The sequence below is a fragment of the Anser brachyrhynchus genome (genome assembly GCF_964034855.1).
Source record: "Anser brachyrhynchus genome assembly, chromosome: 4".
Taxonomy (NCBI): domain Eukaryota; kingdom Metazoa; phylum Chordata; class Aves; order Anseriformes; family Anatidae; genus Anser; species Anser brachyrhynchus.
This window is the reverse complement of record NC_137698.1, coordinates 51,434,399-51,452,648: the sequence shown is the minus strand read 5'-3', so window position 1 is coordinate 51,452,648 and position 18,250 is coordinate 51,434,399. Positions and strand designations below refer to the sequence as shown.

Below are 18,250 nucleotides of genomic sequence, written 5' to 3'. Positions count from 1 at the left end.
TTGAAAATCCTTTTCAGCAGTAGGCACAGGTTTCTGAAAACAGGCACTGTATTTAGACCTATCTGATCTTGTCTTCAAGACTAGCTTGCCCTGTAATAACAGAAAAATTACATTACCTTGATAATGGGTTCTAGAATAGTACCATCACAAAAATAAAAATTACTTTTGTCACCTGTCTTTAGATGCATGAAAGGCCTAGCAGGCATTTACACAATAGGGAAATGTTCTTCTTGTTTTTCTTTTCAATTATAGAATCACAGTACAACTGAGGTTGGAAACAATCTGTGTAGCTCATCTAGTCCACCTCCCTGCCTGAAGCAGGGCAAGCTTCAAAATTATATCATATTGCTCAGGGCTTTGTACAGCCAACCAAGCTTTGAAAATTGTAAAGATGGAGAATCTACAGCCTCTCTGGATTTTCTGACCTACCAGCCTTCCTTCCTCCCCACTGCAAGTTGAACCTTCTCAAGTTACAGAACAAGTATGGAATAAGGAGCTCCTTGACAGTCTTCTTCCCCTGTGAGACCTGACTGTTTATTCTTACTATCGTCCATAAAATTCCTTGATGAGATGCCTTGTGGAATGCCTTTTGGTAATCCACAGAGGTTATATAAACTGTCACTGGCTTACCAGTTTGCCTGCGGATGTCTCTGAAGAGCTCCAAAAGCTATGTGAGGTTGGACATCCTGTTGTTGAAGCCCCATTGACTCCTCCCAGACATATCATCCTTATTTAGGTGTCTAGTATCACCCTTATTTACGTGTCCAGTCTGCTCCATTCTTCAGGCGGTAACACCCATTTATTCTGTACCTGCATGTGGTGCCTCAAGCTGTTCCCAGCCCCTTTGTAAGGACTTAACTCAGAACAAAAGCAAACACATAAAGTCAGCTACGGCCATATGATGCTGTAACCTTGGGAAAATCATACAGATGAGCTTGGGTAGCCTTATTTACCTTCATGAACATGCTGAATCCAGTTTTAAGGAGATCAGTGAGGCCTGATGACATATGCTCAATATCAACAGGATCAGGTCGATCAGGATTACAGATCTCTTCCACCACCTGTTTCAGCAGTGGTTTGTAAGAAGCCTGCACAAAAAGAACAACACACCGTGAGTAAAGCTGTTTACACTTGATGCAAGAGCAGTTTCTCTTCTGAACTTTTCATTTCCATTAAAGGAAACAGAAATATTTATTATAGAAAGGAAATCACTGACAGACGTTTAAAAAAATACAGAAGCAGCAATGGTGTTTGTGACATTGACAACAAATGGTGTGCAGCATAGCATCGCACTGAAAAGACAGGAAGACAGCCCCACACTTTCTCTGCCCTGTGTGTATCAGATGAGTAAGGGGAGGCAAGGAGTGACGGCAGGCTTCCAGTTTCTCTGAGTGTTTTTTGGGGTAGTACAAGAGGGGACAGTAATAGGGATGACACTTTCTTGCCCATCATATACCCAGAAGGTCTCATTTTCTTTGGAATGACTTTACAAACGCTTTAATAGGGATGTTCAGGAAGGGTTGCTCACTGACAACTCCTGCCTCCCCACAGGTGTCGTGTCATCATGGAACAGGGCTGTGAAGAGGCCAACCCACCTGTTTGTCCCTTATGGAAGTACAGAACTAAGGAGTCCTACTAGTCCTTCAGCTTCTACAGCCAGCTCACTCTACATAATACCTGCACCTGTCAAAAGTCTCAAGAAAAATAGGCCAAACAACCCCACCAATATCAGAGATGTTAATGACCAGGAAGAGTGGGGCATGTAAAGGTACAGATTATCTGCATCCAAGAAGACACTTAAGGGCTTTTTAGCCCTTAAAAAAGGAAAACGTAGCAAAGGGCCTGGCAGCCTTTTGGGGGGAGTCTGTATTCTGACAACAGACCAAGGAAGTAAGAAAAGAAAGTATATTTAAGGAGGAAAGAAGAGGGTGATCACATCAAAACTAGGAGAGTTGAGAGGTGTAGGGAGAGAATTTATTAAGTCATTTGAGTCAAGCAAAATGGAATTCAATATTAATGGGTGATGATACCACAAATATTAGTGTCTTCCGCATACCACTCCACAGACCCATCTGGAAAAACCGGAGGTCAGTTACCCATCCTATGTGGAGATGCACATTGAAAGGAGTGGGGTTTTCGGAGCCACCCAGACATTTACCCAGCAAGTGAGCTGGGACTCCCATTTCAGCTCAGACCAAACTGAGCACTGACCATGCAATGTTTTTGAGGGTCCACAAACCCGTGCTGAATACGGATTAGTAGTCCAGAAAATTCCGCATTCCTTTACTAAGGTCTGAACCATTCTGACACCTTGAAAAGCTTTCTAAGATAGGAATTTTAGGGACTTGGGAAAGATACTCTTTAATGAAAATTCAACCTTACTCAGTTTGCAGATGAAGTTTTGTTTTGCTGCTTTTATAACCTTGCCAAAGCTGCAACGGAACCACAACAGTTTCAGGAAGCACAACAGCCTCAGAAAATTAGCAGCTTTCAAATTAGTATGTTTGTTTTCCTTTGGGACTAGTCCAGGTATGCATCATCCCTGGATTTCTTAAGGGAATCAGATGTAACGTCATTCATTTTGTAGAGAGGATATCTACAAGAGACATCGTGCAAGATAAACATAAAAATGGATGGAAAATAAAAAAGCAAGCCACTTGATTGTGCAACTTGAAACTAAATTTTCTGAAGTAATTTAAGAGATGCTTTTCATCCAACGGTCTACAGAGAGAAACAAAATTTGTACTTTTTGAATATGATCCTGTCAACAAAGATTTATACAACTCATCTATTTCTTCCTCCAACACATGTGCGTATTTTTAATTGAGCCAACAAAGCAAATTACAGCAGACATTAGCTGCAGTATCCTTCAGTAGAACATGCCAAGTTTTGTGTCAAATCTAGTCATGCAATAAACAACTGTTTGAAAATATACATGCAGGCATGAAGTCCTACGTATAAAGATCTGTTTAATATCTTCACAGATGAGGAACAGAAAGACATTACAAATAAAATACTTGGAACAAAGATCAAACCATAGTTAAACAGAGAGCCTTACTGTACAAAATTAAAGGATAAATATTATCTGACTTCAGTCATAACTATGTACTGAAAAGGCAAGATGTTAAAAATGTGCTATGATTTTGCATGTCTGAAGTTTCAGCATCAAAACTTAGTCCCCTTCAAAATGATTTGATTTGGCTACACAGATACTAAAGGTATCACAAACGCTTACCTTTTTTTTTTTTAAACTTTGACAGTTTCACAATTCTTCAAGATCTTTTATGATTTGACATTTATCTATCAAAATTTTAGTTAGGAAGGAAGGAAGGAAAGAGAAAGAAAGAAAAAGAAAGAAGGAAAGAAGGAAAGAAGGAAAGAAGGAAAGAAAGAAAAAGAAAAAGAAAGAAAGAAAGAAAGAAAGAAAGAAAGAAAGAAAGAAAGAAAGAAAGAAAGAAAGAAAGAAAGAAAAAGAAAGAAAGAAAAAGAGAAAGAAAGAAAGAAAGAAAGAAAGAAAGAAAGAAAGAAAGAAAGAAAGAAAGAAAGAAGAAAGAAAGAAAGAAAAAGAAAGAAGGAAGAAAGGAAGGAATGCATATATGTAAGATCAAGATGGAAGGAGAAGAACAGTAGGTACAATAACAGGCAAAATAAATACTCTCCTCTTGTACAGTCAGTACACTATATGGTTTGATAACATGACAGAAACATCCATTCATCATTTTATGTACGAATATAAACTTCAATACTACACAAGGTCTAAGAGGCTATCCAATTACACGTATGCACAGAAACCTTTTTTTGAGACTTAAGAAATGGAGGCTTCCCAGCTCCTAACAGCTGAAGCACAGAAGCATCTGTAGGCTAAAGCCATTCCCATAGCACTGTGCAGGGGAGGGACTGTGTATGGTCCTGACAAAGGCAATACTTTCAGATGAGCCAAATTGCTGTGTGCAACCCCTGTTTTAACATCTGCCAGTAAAAAAAAAAAAAAAAAAAAAAAGACCAATTGTAAAGAAATGTATGGCAGAAAAAAATGTACTGCCTGCTTATTTCTGCTACTCTAAAACTCCTGAACTGCTCTCAGCAGAGGGTTGGTCCCATTCAAGATGATTAAACCCACTATATAGCCAGACTTGGGGCTGCAAGCTGTTAATGCATCTCTTGCTGCGTTCCAGCACTCAGCCCTAAGCAAACAGCCTGGGTTACATCCAAAGAACATACTGGTGCTAATTACACTTCAGGAAACTTTTAGAGAGCGTTTTCTTATCATCTGACGGCCTCCACACTGACCTGTATTAAATGCTTAACCATTTTCCCCATTTCAGACACCAGACTGGTCATAAGTGCTGGGAGACCTCAGGAACAGGTTTTCTCCACCTCAGCTTTCCAGCGACATTTTGCAGTACTCCTGATTCCTCTTGTTATAAAGCAATGCTTAATTTGGACCATGTCCCTTTGCTGGTCTGCAGCATACTTATGAGTTTGGAAGGATTTTTTTCTGGCTTAAGACTGGAATCAAGTTTTACAGTCTCTCTCTAAGTCACCGTATGTACTTTCCACTGTAAAACTCTATTTTTAACTGAAAAAGTTAAGCACCTCAGGGGGTATGGGGAGAGATAAAACCACTGTAAATTAGTCCTGATGACCTACAGTAATATGTTCATGTGTTCACTTTTTATAAACAAAAGCTGCATTTTTCACCTATTCACAAATGGGACTGGGATTCACAAATTACAGATACGGGAGAGAAAATACACAAAAATATAGCTGCGGTCTGGATGCAGGCGCCCTGCTTGGATCAGTTATGATGGGTCTTAGTCCTGCACCATTGTGACCTTGTCTTGCCTTTCACGGATTTCTTCATCAGACAATTCTTTATTGACATGGCCACGGATATGCCTGAATTTGAATAAAGGACTCAAGGAAGCTCTTGATGATGAAGTCAATTACAAAACCTCTACTTAAATATGCTCCACATGGGCAGAACCCATATGGGATTAGAACATCAGCCAAGTTAATGATGTTTGTGAAGCTGTAATTTTGACAGTATGCTAGAGAAACGACATAAACACAGAAAAGAAGATCCACTTGCCTGGTGGGTGTTGCTGCCTGGGTTATGTATGGAATTAAACTGTTTCATGTGCATTCGAGCTCTCACAATATCCCTGAGGGACTTAAAGATGTTGTCCACTGCATCCGTGGCTTTCTGGGATGTCAGGTTCTGTGCCGAGTCACAGCCTAAGGTAATAAGGAAACAAGGAGCTAAGTGAGTGAGAAACTTTCAAGCATTTTGATAATAAGCGGTAGGAAAAGGCTAACTGGGAGGAAATTTTAAATTAATTTAACCTTGTTACATTCTAGAATCTTTGTGGCTTATTATACAGCATGTCCGCAGCATGTCATGCACAATTTTTGGGAAGTGCTAATAGTAAGCTAATCTGGATGACTGCCTTTCATATCTTAGCATTCTGTATGGCAAATATATTTTATAAACACCTGTATATACACACATACACACTTATACATAGGTCTAATAGATGGTGATTAGAGGCTGAGCTTTCATTTGTCCGAATATTATTCATTGCCAGACTCCGAGTCAGATCCCCCACTGGTGCAGCACAACAAAAGCAAGTGACTGCATGTCTGCAGGGCTACACCACACCAGGCTACTGCAGATGTATGCCACTCTACCCCAAAAAGCAACGAAGTGAATATGAACAGAATCTCGGTGACTCCTGTGCTGTAATTGTAAGGCAGATGCTTGTGTATTTTTGGTCAGGATTCTTGAAGGGTTTTTTTTGAGTGCAAAATAACCCATAGAAACATTTCTTGTTATTATGTATGTGCAAGATTTGCATGCTCTGATAATCTGATTGACTAAAAACCTAGTTTTTCATTTTGCAGAGGAGCCTGCATGTTGCCTGTGAAAGCACTGAAAACAAAACCCCACTCAGCAGCTCATTACTTCATAACCTCTGTAAACTCTGTAAATTTACTCTGTAAATGCTGTCACATTAGCAATGCTCTTGAAATCAGAGAGGTTGCTCCTGCAAGCAGTCTCGTGCCGGTTAATTTGTAGGCGAATGGTGTCCAACAGCTGAAAAAAGTGAAACTGAGCACCTCCTGGGCTGAGGAGCCCTAAAAATAAAGTCTGAGGTCATGAAACGTGGTTTATATTTATAACCAGCACAGGCCAAAAATATTCAGAGAAGGTCTTGTATTGTCAATGTGCTTTTCACCTACCCATGGGAAAACATGGGCATCAGAGGACGGGAAAGTTACCGGTGGCTCCTGATTCAGAGGCAGGGTTACTTAATAGTTCATGTTAATGAAGCATTTTGCAAATTAAAGAACAAAATGAAGAGCTGTATCTCACTGTTGCATAACTAGATTTTTCGTCTCTCCGGGAGACAAGCTTTCTCTGTCTTAGCCACATTAGAGATAAGCAGCTTCCAGTTAACTTTAGTTACATTTTCTTTGTTCTCTTTTCCACCCTTTTTCAGCAGAAGCCAGTGCTTTTGGCCAACCCCCCTCTGGCATGTTTGCTTTTGCAAGTGAACGCAAGTCCCCCGTGTGGAGCAAGTTCAGGCAAGGTAAAAATCACATCAAGTTTGCTTTGCTTTGGACACTCTTCTCCTTTTTTATTAATAGTTCATCTTTTTGGACCATTTAAAAGCCTTTTGCTTTGCTCTACAGCTATTTTTCTCATTACAGGAAATATTTGTTTCCTTCTCCTATTGGCATCACCTCTCTCTCTCCGTTTCTCTTTATTTTAACAAGAGCATTTCTACCAAGAACTTTCCAACCAGCCTGTCATTCCCCATTCCTGGAACCAAAGGGCAGTTTCCAGTGGACACGGTCTTGCTTTTATGTCTGGAAACCCCTAAGATGCTCCTACCCTTGTCTGGCCCAGTGCGTCCCGTTTTGTTACAGGGCCAATCTGCTCTTGAGCAATGTCTCAGCAAGGAGCAGCCTGCTCAAACCTCATTGCCAGGGAAGTGCTCTTTGGAGCTCAGGCTCTGCTGTACAGTTTGTGCAGACACACTCGGAGGTCCAGCAGGCTGGAGAGACACCGCAGCCTTTCCCTCTCCTAGCAGGAAAGGAGGTCTCCCCTGCCCTTCTGCATGCCTTTCCATGAGCCCTGCTGGAACTTAATTATCTTTGATCCCCTCTCTCCTTCTACTAAATATGCCTGAAATTAGAAGATAGATTTACAAGTCAGTCACCATGATTTTCTTCTGTACAAGCCTGATTTTCAAAGGACATAAAGTAAACATATTTTCTTGGCTTTAACATTCACTTATTTTCAAATACAGACATTTATAAAGGCCTCATTTGTTGGGCACCTGCAATTTCTTTAGCATAACTTGGTACATATTCTTACTGTTTAAAAATCAGAGGAAAAGATTCATGTTTGTAATGCACCTTTGGTTTTAAGAAAGTGGCAATTTGTCATTTAGTCCTTCTCTTCAGCCTAAAAGCTCATATTCTGCCAATCCAGACAAGAACTAAATTTGCCACCAAGCAAAGTTATATATATTTATATATATACACACACACACATATATATGCATAATTACATTCTAATTCTTGTCTTGTGATGTTATAAGGAAACCTTGCTGTGGTATACATACCTGCTGAGCTAGCTTGATTAAAAAATGATTAATACAGCGAGGGGACTGGCTCTGCCCTGGTTTCTCCCCATCCTGGAGAACACCTGCAGCTTCCTTGGACAGACGGCTGCAAATCCCTTCCCATTGACACCTCCCCTGTGTGTGCATATGGGGACTGGAGCACAACCCCTCGCCTCTGCCTGCTTAATGCTACTGAGAAACACGCTCCTATTCCAGCAATGAGGAGGTGGAATACATTAGCTGCTGCACAGCTCATGTGCTAATTAAAACAACTCTTCCTGTTACTGCTTTTATCACAGAAAGTTAAATGGCGTTGGGAGAGCATGAATGAATTTCTTTGAATCCCAAGCCCTATTATACACTGGAAAAGGCATTTAAATGAAATGCTTGGACATGGCTTTCCTGCCAGGGTTAAAGTAGCCCAGCTGTAGGAAAAAGACAATCACCTTTAGCCACTGTGGGATTAAAGATTTTAAAGCATCTTGACAATACCCCAAGAGGAAAACAAGCTGGTGCTGTGGTACACAGGGCCTGATCTCACCAATATTGCCTCTGCTCTGCTGCCATCCACTTGCGCTGAACTTGAGGACAGTCACACCACCCCGAGCAGCCAGCAGGACGAGACTACCAGCCCTTATTTTTGACTTTCTTTTCAACTTTTGCATCACCGCTTAAACATCAGCACAGCTGTTAGAACCAGAACCAAACTGTTTTCACAAGAAGCTTGGAAAAGGGAGAAAGGAGTTGCTCTTCTCTACAATCTGTGGTGACACCAGAAACCGAATCAAACTCATTTTTCTACAGATTTCTGAAATTAGAAGGAACAGAGTTTAGGAAGAGGACACAGACACTGTGACCCCATGAGATCCAAAATCCAAAATTTAGGCAAGCCCAAAGTTTATTGCTTTACCCCGTTTTATGCTGTAAGGCTGTCACTGGTATTAGCTTAGCCTTTCTCTAACTTAGTCTCTCTCTACAGCCCATTTACAAAAATAAACTGACATAAACCCTGCGAACCATGGAAGAGAGCTGGCAGAGTAGCTAAGCCATTTTAGCAGCACATACTGAAGCATGTCCTAAAACAGAAAATCGATTCTTTGAAGAAGATAAAATCCAGCATCAGGATTGCATTATGCCAGCTATTTTCTAGATATGTAGAATTAATTTGCTGTCAGTGAAAGAAAGAGAAAGAACAGAGATAAAGGGTTCCTCGAGGGTCAGAATTCAAAATATATCACTGATATTAAACTAATGAAAATCTTCCATTTTTAGACTTTAGATGCTAGTATAATAATGGGGCCCTTCTTTTTCTAGCAGATAAATCTAAAGCCATGTATACATATACTCACAGCTATATGTTTAATAATAGTTTTGATATATGCACACATTAAGATCATTACGAAAATTTGGTGCAAATGCAAATAGTTAAACAGACCATGGTTGTTTTTTGCAACGGGAAAAAAAAGTATAACAACACAAACTAGGATGACATTTGTGTGGTTCTTCTCTCACCCTTCTTCCTCATTCTGCAATGAATTTGAATCTTTATTCTTAATTCTGGGTCTCAGTGGGAAGCTAGTAACTGAGCATCACACTGGAAGACAAGGAAGGATGCTCCAGAAAGCGAGGGTGATGCTATTTCCCAATAGCAACATCAGCAGAATGTGAAAAATCAGAATTTTAGTTTGTGTAATTAAGGAAGAGAGGTGTTTTCAACGTCCCTCGAGATGAGAGCATCCAGAGGGGACACAGCAGTGTCTGTGACAGCCTCCCCACAGTGCATGGCATGTCTCTTCATCTGGGGACAGAGAAGGTCCTCCTTGTGCTCCCTCCATCCTTGGCATCTCCGAGAGTGTGCACAGTGAATTCGACTCCCAAGAAAACAGGCACTTAGAAAAAAAATAGATTAAAATTATAAATATTTTTAAAAGGGTCCATTTTCTGGAGGCAGAGCTCTAGGAAAGCCATGTGTTGGTGCTGCTGGCACAGTGGGGCAGAAGCACATCAGCTGGGAAGGGATGGCACCAGCATGGTTAGATATGGAGCACCATGTCCTTGGGGCTGAACATGCTACAGCTCAGGCCAACAGCAGCTACCCCCAATCTGGTCCATCTTTGGCAGAGCAGAGAGGTTTCAAAGCCAGGTATAGCATGGGCTAAGAGCCGCCAACATGGATGGAGAGCCTGTCGGCCTCAAGTCTTGGAAGCTGTGCTTGAAACTGCTCTTTGGCTTGCAAGGTGAGCACACCATGCACTCCTGCTGATGCATGGTTAAAAGCCATGAGAATCACTGAGTACTTTGCTGAATCTTAAACTCTGAAGCTGCACTCATAAAAACCTGGCTGCTTACCTCTGTGATCAAATATGGATTTAGGATCTACCTTCAGAGAGACTTTTTTTGTTGTTGTTTTAATTTTGGCCTCAATATCTGTCACTTGGACATTTCTGTTTTATAGGAATATTTTATTGCCTCCTTCTTGCCAAAATTCAATAGCACAACATGTAATACCAACTTTAATGAAATACTGCAAACTCAGTACTGGAGGCTCTCATGTTACATGAAATTAAACCTGTCAATTCTGTGAACAATTACACAGAAAAACTACAGTGCTTACTAGAATAAATTACATAAATTAATTGCAGGAGGAATTTAAGTTAAGCTCTGATGTGCTTTTTGAAGGAAATTAATGCAACAAATTCATTAGGGAACTATTCAGTTGCTCCCTCAAGTAGTCCATATCTTAATTAAAACACCACACATGTTAATAAAGCTCTAGTAAATGTTCTGTAAGTCTATTAAGGTCTCCCACTAATGTTCATGCAAGAACTTAGGAAAACTCCAGGTTATATAAAATGATATAAAACTTTATGAAAATACCAAGCTAGAACCTACACACTCAAATCTCCTCAGTCTTGTGCAAGCTTACTCTCCTTTTGTCTTAATATTTTAAAATTTTTATTATTTCTATTGATTAAAAGGAATCACACTTTTAAAACAACAACAAAGTGAAATGAGTCGTTCAGTGTTTTTGTTTGATTTTTCAATCTTCTTTAGCTTGGACAATGGAAGAGAATACCAACCATGTCATTTTTTTGCTTTCACAGCCAAATTGGATTGTGTGTTCCTGATACCGCCAAGGCAGGCTTGCAGAAATGACTGGAAAACATTTCCTTCAGAAAATTACCACCCTACCTCAATTTTTTTTTAAAATGCATCAAACTTTTTCAATGTGTGGGCCTAGGAATGATGGTAATGGAGAAATGTCCAAGAGATGTTTTCTTTCCCAATAAGATCTGAGATAAGATCCTCAATAAGATCTGAGCCAAATTGGAACTCACTGAGCTTAAATTGGTGAAAACAGCTTTACAATAACATAACTGCATAGAGATGTAGGATCACAATTAAAGTGAATAGCTGTAATCTATTTATCAACTACTGAAGAAAAACAATACTTTTAACAGGAAGACAAAACCAATGACATTTTAATGTTAGGTATAATTATCTGTTCAAAAAGGCCTCTTTACCCAATTTGCTTTACAACAGGTGAAAATCCATCCGAAAACTGACAAGGATAATAGGTGGTTGAGCTGCATTAAATGGTAGATTGTAATTTTATTATTTTCTCCTTTATTCAAATTAGCAGAATTATTGTATATCCCTTAAATACCTTTTATTTTAAATTTGTAACTATGAACAGAATAATATCCTTGTTTCTCCAAAAGGACACTTCTTACCTTCTAAAATTGAAACTAAATTTTAGGATTCGTTGTTAGCCAAAACACTCTAAGGTTGTTTTCCAGGAGAGAGAGCACGAAAAGGCTGAAAGCTTTTCTGTGTCAATTCTGCGTTAATCTATGCTGTTATGACAGCTTTCATGCTAACAGTAGGTAAAAATGCGCTGTAACAAGTTTACAGAGTTCACGGTAGGAAGAAATGAAGCTGTCACATAAACAAAAATATCACGGATCTTCAGTTTTTATAATATTTGAAATTCAAGCATAAAATCTATCAGATGACACACTGTTCCTGATATACTTTATGTACTGTTCAGCTAATGCCGCACTACCCAACTGGAAGAGAAATGAGAGAAAGAGTAAAAGCCTTGTTCAGTGTAACTATGTCAGAACAAAAAATGCTTAACAATAAGCTCTCCCAAGTGATAAAGTTAATTTATGGCATTAGAATTCATAGCTTCACTGTAACTTCAGAAGAAACCTTTACTGTTTGAGCTGCACCGTGCTCACTTCTGACATCCTGATACACAAAGCATCCAGGTGTGCCTTCACCCAGCCTTCACCCCTCCTTCACCATCCCAGCTCCAAGAGAAACAGAAGTCCTACTACGCACTGTCACTAATCATTCATTTCTGAAACGAATATGCAAAGCGATTGTAACCTAAAGTAACACCCAGCATCAGTGGACATTTTCTGGTAACTCCTCTGTTAATTTTTGATTCAGATTTCAATGAAGCATCTTACAGGGCTGCCTTTGTTGAAATGCATTCCAGTGACACTGGCAGTGCTGTATGTATTCATGGCATATGCTAACGACACAATAGGAGAGTGTTCCTATTTTGTGCTTGATTTTCAAACACTATTTAGAAAGTTTATGGCCACCAACTGTAGGTGGATGATCCTGTAGACACCACAGAGCAGCTCAGGCAGAGGCTCAGCTGCTGTCTGAGCCGCTGAATTGATTTAGGAAGCTGCAGGCTCACACCAGGGCAGGCTGACAAGCAGAGCCACAATGATTACTTACTATGGTCTGCAGGGCAGAAACCAATCACCAGAAAAGTTAAGGGCATATCCTTTAGCAGCTGTAGGCTTTACGAGGGGGAAGGAAGGGTTTCCCTTTTTTTCAACTATCGAGCACCTGATACCGCATTAGAGAGAACAGTTTTCTGTGTAGCAGACTGTGCAATGCCTTCTCTGGTACTCCCACAAGCAGTGCAAGGTGACATGCTCTGCCCACCCAGCTCCAACCCCTGCCATGGGCAGGGACACCCCCCACCAGCCCGGGCCGCCCAAGGCCCCATCCAGCCTGGCCTTGAGCACCTCCAGGGATGGGGCGACGTTGGGAGCACCACCGCCATTCTAGAGCACAGCCATTCACTGCCTACTTCTTTCTCACAATGTCTAGGGCTGTTTTTTTCCTTCTTTCATACAGAAGCGTCACAACTTTGTCAAAAACGCAAGGCGCACACGTGTTTCAGTGTATTGACAGCCTCCGTTTGTGTTACCAGATCGATTGTGTGGCACCTCGTGCGTACACAGACGCACTGGAGACAAAAACCTGTCTCTGGTGAATCACTGTATCGATCTGCTGAACAAATGACCTGATGCAACGTTATTGTTTTCCGGATCTTCCCCTGCAGAATACGCAGAGAAAAACTGCTGCCATTTTTCCCACTAGCTGCTATTTGAAAAGCACAGCATCGCACACGTGTACTTGGAATGCTTGAATCAATTTTTGAAGTTATGAATCATGAACAACTTGCTTCTGGTATAAAAGCAAACTAAATTGTCTGTCACCTTAGCAGAATTTGATATTAGAAAGCTTTGTGTCTAGGTAAAAAGATAGATGATAGCTTAGCCTCCAGCATAGGTGACTATGCGATTTGGAATGAGCACTATGGCTCTGATAAGATTAGGAAAAACATATTTTGCAGAGGCGTTTGCGCTTCATGAATTTCATGGAAATATCTGTGCAAAAACAGTAATCCATTTGGTGTCAGAAATAAACCAGGAGAGGACTTTGCAAATTTCTCTCTTTGGCTTTTGTTTAAATGGTTGTTTATATTTTTCACCACCCACCGTAAAATTATTTCAATTGAAGTCATCACTGGAGCACTGTCTCAAAGGATAATTCTTCTTCTTTTGGGAATGTTTCACATCTCGGTAAGAACAACATCCTATAAAAAGTACCTTTATAGAAGATTTTTCCCTTTATGAAAGCAGATAACACTGACTCATCTAAATGATTTAAAAGTCTCCCTGTGTTTCTCTGCTCTTATAATGCACTGAAACTGTGCACTGCACTTTGCAGAGATCAGAAGAACACAGTCCAATCCAAACATCTAATAATCTGTGGATAAACAAGGAACGACAACCAACAAAAAAAGCATGTGCAGAAAGAACAACAATAAAGCAGCAAGGAATTGAAGCTATACAGATAGCACTGCATACATTATCCCACTTTATGTTAATTTTTAAATGGAAATTATTGTTATACAAGAGACATATTGACTGCATAAAGGATAGCCTTGAGTAAAAAGCAAAATAAGTGAGGCTGTGGAAAGGATCTGAAAAAGAAGAGAAGAAACCCTGCCATGGGAAGATGGACCAGTGTGGCACTATTGCTTTCCAAAGTATGAACAACTACATCACGTGCCAAGCTGCCCCTTTCTCTGGGTCTGCCTGTGCTGCAGCTGGCCGCTACTAAGACAGAGCAAAACCAAAAAATTACACAAGGGATGCTCATTTTTATTCTTTTCCTTCTGTTCACCAAAAAGCACACTGTCATGCAGATTGCAAGTATCAGTTAATGAAGAAAACGATCAGCAGTATGTGCTGCAAGCACATGTGCGGAGGGAGGAAATATCCTGCAGTATTAAGCAGAATAAACTCATATTCATAAAACAGCTAATAATTCATAATATGTGCAATAGATAAAAAAGATGCTGACAGAAGCCTCAGTTTAGCAGAAAATGTAAACACACATTCAACTTAAAAGGTGTGATGGGATGAAGTTAGGCCAGTGCTTAAGTGCTTTGTTGAACTAGGGTTCAACTATCTGGTTTAGATTCAGGAATAATTGTGCTACTTAACAAACAACTGAACAGCTTGTGAAACTGGTCTATAAATGTTCTATTTTCTCTTGTAGCACTTAAGAATCAACATTTTTTGTCTTTAAAACAAATAGGACATTTTGTATGCTTGGTGGAAACACAGATTTGAACACAGTCTTGAAGAAACAACAAATGATAGAAAATGTGTGGGATCTGTAGTCATTTCTGTTTAGTATAAATTGTCAATGTTTCCAGGAAAAAGAAATAATGAAAAACACTCATAATATTGTCATCAAATTTCAACACCTGCTTATTTATTGTTGCCAAAAGAATAAAGCGTAACATGATTTATGCTTCAAGCATACAGCAGAAGCATAGGGATTTTTTTTTCATTAAATCGTGCCTGCCTAAGAATGAAAGAGGACATGCAATTTCAATATTAACTGGATTTTTTTTTTTGCTTGTTTTTCTTTTTTAGGAAACAAAGAGCTTAGTAAATGCAATCAACTAATCAAGTCTGAAGGACTGACAACAGCAATTTAGCAATGAGGTTGATCTGTAACAGCGCAATCCTGCTGGCTACCATGGGACTGTGCAAGCACAGCTCAGAGGCGCCTTGACTTGAGACCACCAGGACATAGGCAACAATTGTCCTTTGCAAGTTGTCTGTACATTACATACATGTACATTACATACAATCACATAACTGTGATAGAAATATTCATAATAATAAATCTAATACGTTCTCAATATGATCAATAGACATAGACACACTTCCACATGTATGCACCACATGTAGTGAAGCCAGTGGAGAGGAGGAATTGAAAGTGGAAAATCAGGAAATAAACTTTATATTTTTCCTAAGCACTACACCACAGTTTAGCCTTGCTCCTTGCCCCCTTTCCCACAAGTAGCCATGACCTTTTCTTATGGAGAATCCTATTGCTGGATGCACTGAGCATGAGCTGAAACATATGGAGAGTGAGGTATCCCTAGGTCTGACTTTCAGGTGTACAAATACTGCCAGCTGCCTCCTGCTACATCATTATTTAGTAAAGACAGGCATCTTTAGTCAAAATTCTGTTGTAACAAATCAGACATTCACAGTTCAGAACAGCAATCTCTTTCTAGCACACTTCTGTGTACTCCTGAGATGCCTATCATTTCATTTCATTTCATTTCATTTCATTTCATTTCATTTCATTTCATTTCATTTCATTTCATTTCATTTCATTTCATAAAGGTAAAATATTTACTAATTTTGGTCCTGAAGTCCTTATATCAGCTCGTGACAGCTACTCTCAATGAATAATTTCTGCATAAAGAAGAATTGTATGAGGACGTATATGAATGTAAACACTGAAAAATCACATCTTCAGCTTTTCCTCCCATATTCAAATTCAGCATTGAACCTGATTGAACCTTTCACGGTGTTATGCTGCCTCACTCACTACTAAGTACAATTAATTGGGACTGCATACATAATGGCTTGTTGAGTTTTGCCTGTACAGTTCGTTCTTGCATAAAACCGACCAGAGAAGGCAGGAAGCCTCACACTTCCATGCAGGCCTTGAAACCACACCGCGCTGTATGCTGCCTTCTCTAAGTGGGCACCTGGGGCTCTGGCATGGCTCAGTAGGAAAAGGTAGATATGTGACCCCAACAAATACCTGGAGAGCAGCTGCAGGGTTCCAGTGAGTAGATTGGCCATAAAAACACCTAACAGCTGAGCTTCAGGCCACAGCTACCTCCCCTGCTCCTGACATGGTCAGCCCACAAACTGCAGGGTACCAGGAGGATAACAAACCGGAGGATGGCAGAGGAGATACTGATTCGAACAACTCTCATGTCACCTCCTGGGCACTGCAATTCGTTTTAGTAAATTTATTTATTAGCAGGATTCTGCCTCTTTATCCCAGTTTTGGATCATGAAAATGGCCCTAGTTATTGAATGTCCCCAGCTGCTTTGGTGGAAGGCCATGGTGAAACCCTTCTCTACCAAGATTCAGCCCATACCATAAGAAACCACACATATTTATGGGCTTTCTGTTTCTCACTGTTAACAGAAAACCATTAATTTTTATAAAGCTCTTGCTGTACCACAAGTGCTTGGAAATACAGTCATGCACTGCCTGCACTCTGCCGGCCGCTTGGTGAACATGGGGGCGCTTCTGTGGTGGAAATGCTGCGTGCTTCTGAATAACAACAGCTGGCTGCTCTCAAAACCTCTCTCTGCCCCATCGCTGCTTGTTGAGGCGAGGAGCTCATAACCCAAAACCATATTTTCTGCTGGGTAAACTCACCTGTGGTGTGAAGGCGTCAGGCAAGTGACACAGCAGCCTCCACGCATCAGCGAACCTCGCCTCAGGAGTCAACTACTGTGGAGTTAGAAAGTGTTTGTGTTCCCGAGCAATGACACAGATTAAAGATAAAGCTTCCCTGTATACTTTATTACTACTCTCTCTCAGGAAAGTAAAATATTGTTTACAACAGACTCTGCAACGGCACCACTACAGTCTCAGCCAATGTCACGGTGACTTTCCCTGCCATTTTGTTCAAGAAGCTTTTAGCAGCCTCAGATGTAAAACTGCGACTACTTCAGTTATCTGGAATGTAATCAGGTCTTCTTTTCCTCATATGGGGACCTTTCTCTCTTTTTTAAAAAAGATATTTTTACATACCAAAGAACTAGAAACATCATATTAAGTTATTCCATATGGCAACTGGAAAACATGCTGTTTTTCAGTGTATCTTTTTCAGAAAGTACACAGGTATTTTCCCTGTTTACCGAGGCTGAACAGCCCCAATAACTAAATAAAAATGAGGGAAATTAGTTAAAGCAGCAATTCCCCTGCACTAAATGGGAAATCACATTTAAGCTTCTACTGTGCTTCTACTGGTCTTGAATCTTCCTGTCATAGTTTATTGTAATATCCTGCACTCTTAGGCACTTAATTGGACCTTTTGCTGCTACTGCAGAGCTGCACTTGTTTTGTTTTGATTAGTGGCCATTTAAAGAATACTCTGAAGTGGGATTCATCTCTAACAGTGTTAGCCATCTGAAAAACAAATGGAAGGAACGTGGTCCACACTCATTATTTCATCCCAAGGACTCTCTGGGAATGGCAAATCTCTCTGACTGCAGATAGACTTCAGAAAGCTTTGCCTGTGAAACAATACCCATTTCCAAAAAAGGCTCATGTCATCAACAGGGAAAAAGCTGAAGAAATAACAGCTTAAATTTGTGCAGGAGAGGTTTAGATTGGATTTGATGGAAAATTCCTACACGGAGAGGGTAGTCAAGTGTTGCAATGGGCAGCAGTGGAGTCCCCATCCCTGGAGGTATTAAGAGAGGTGTGGACGTGGCACTGACGGACATGGTTTAGTGATAGGACTCGGTAGGTCAGGACGATGGTTGGACTTGGCCTTGGAGGTCTTTTCCAACCTGGATGATTCTAACATCAATCTGGGATAAGAAAAAGGATCAAACTAAAAGCCAGAAGAAGTATGACAAGCAAAATAAGGCCTGTGCTGTTCTTCTAAAAAACAACCGTGAATAGATGCTACCACCAGTCCCCAGTACACTCAAAGTCAGCAATGATTACTCTGCAGATATAAATAAGCTGTCCTACTTTCTGCTTATGCCAGCACAACAGAAGGGAAAACGTACAGAGAGAACAGCTAGATTATACCTTATTCTTATCCTGGGAATCATAAATGGAATGTAATCTATTTGTGAGGAATGTTTCATATATTCTGAAACATTCATATGTTCTGAAACATTCATATGTTTCAGAATATTTGTGTATTTATTGTGTCTGGTTTTTAT

The 18,250-nt window shown here is 40.2% G+C and overlaps 1 protein-coding gene and 1 long non-coding RNA gene across 2 annotated transcripts in view; both read right to left on the bottom strand.

Annotated features, from left to right (window-relative positions):
• SCFD2 (sec1 family domain containing 2) overlaps window positions 1–18,250 on the bottom strand; it is a 194,675-nt gene that overhangs the window by 10,786 nt on the left and 165,639 nt on the right. Inside the window, exons 6-7 of the mRNA XM_080589290.1 lie at window positions 5,093–5,238; window positions 954–1,088 (exon numbers count right to left, since the gene is read on the bottom strand). Coding sequence (XP_080445416.1) covers window positions 954–1,088; window positions 5,093–5,238 — 281 coding nt within the window. The remainder of the gene's footprint in view (window positions 1–953; window positions 1,089–5,092; window positions 5,239–18,250) is intronic.
• Window positions 5,245–18,250, bottom strand: part of LOC308194017 — a 38,964-nt gene continuing 25,958 nt past the window's right edge. Inside the window, exon 3 of the long non-coding RNA XR_013950178.1 lies at window positions 5,245–18,250. This exon is cut by the window's right edge and continues 18,024 nt beyond it. This is a non-coding gene — a long non-coding RNA (uncharacterized lncRNA).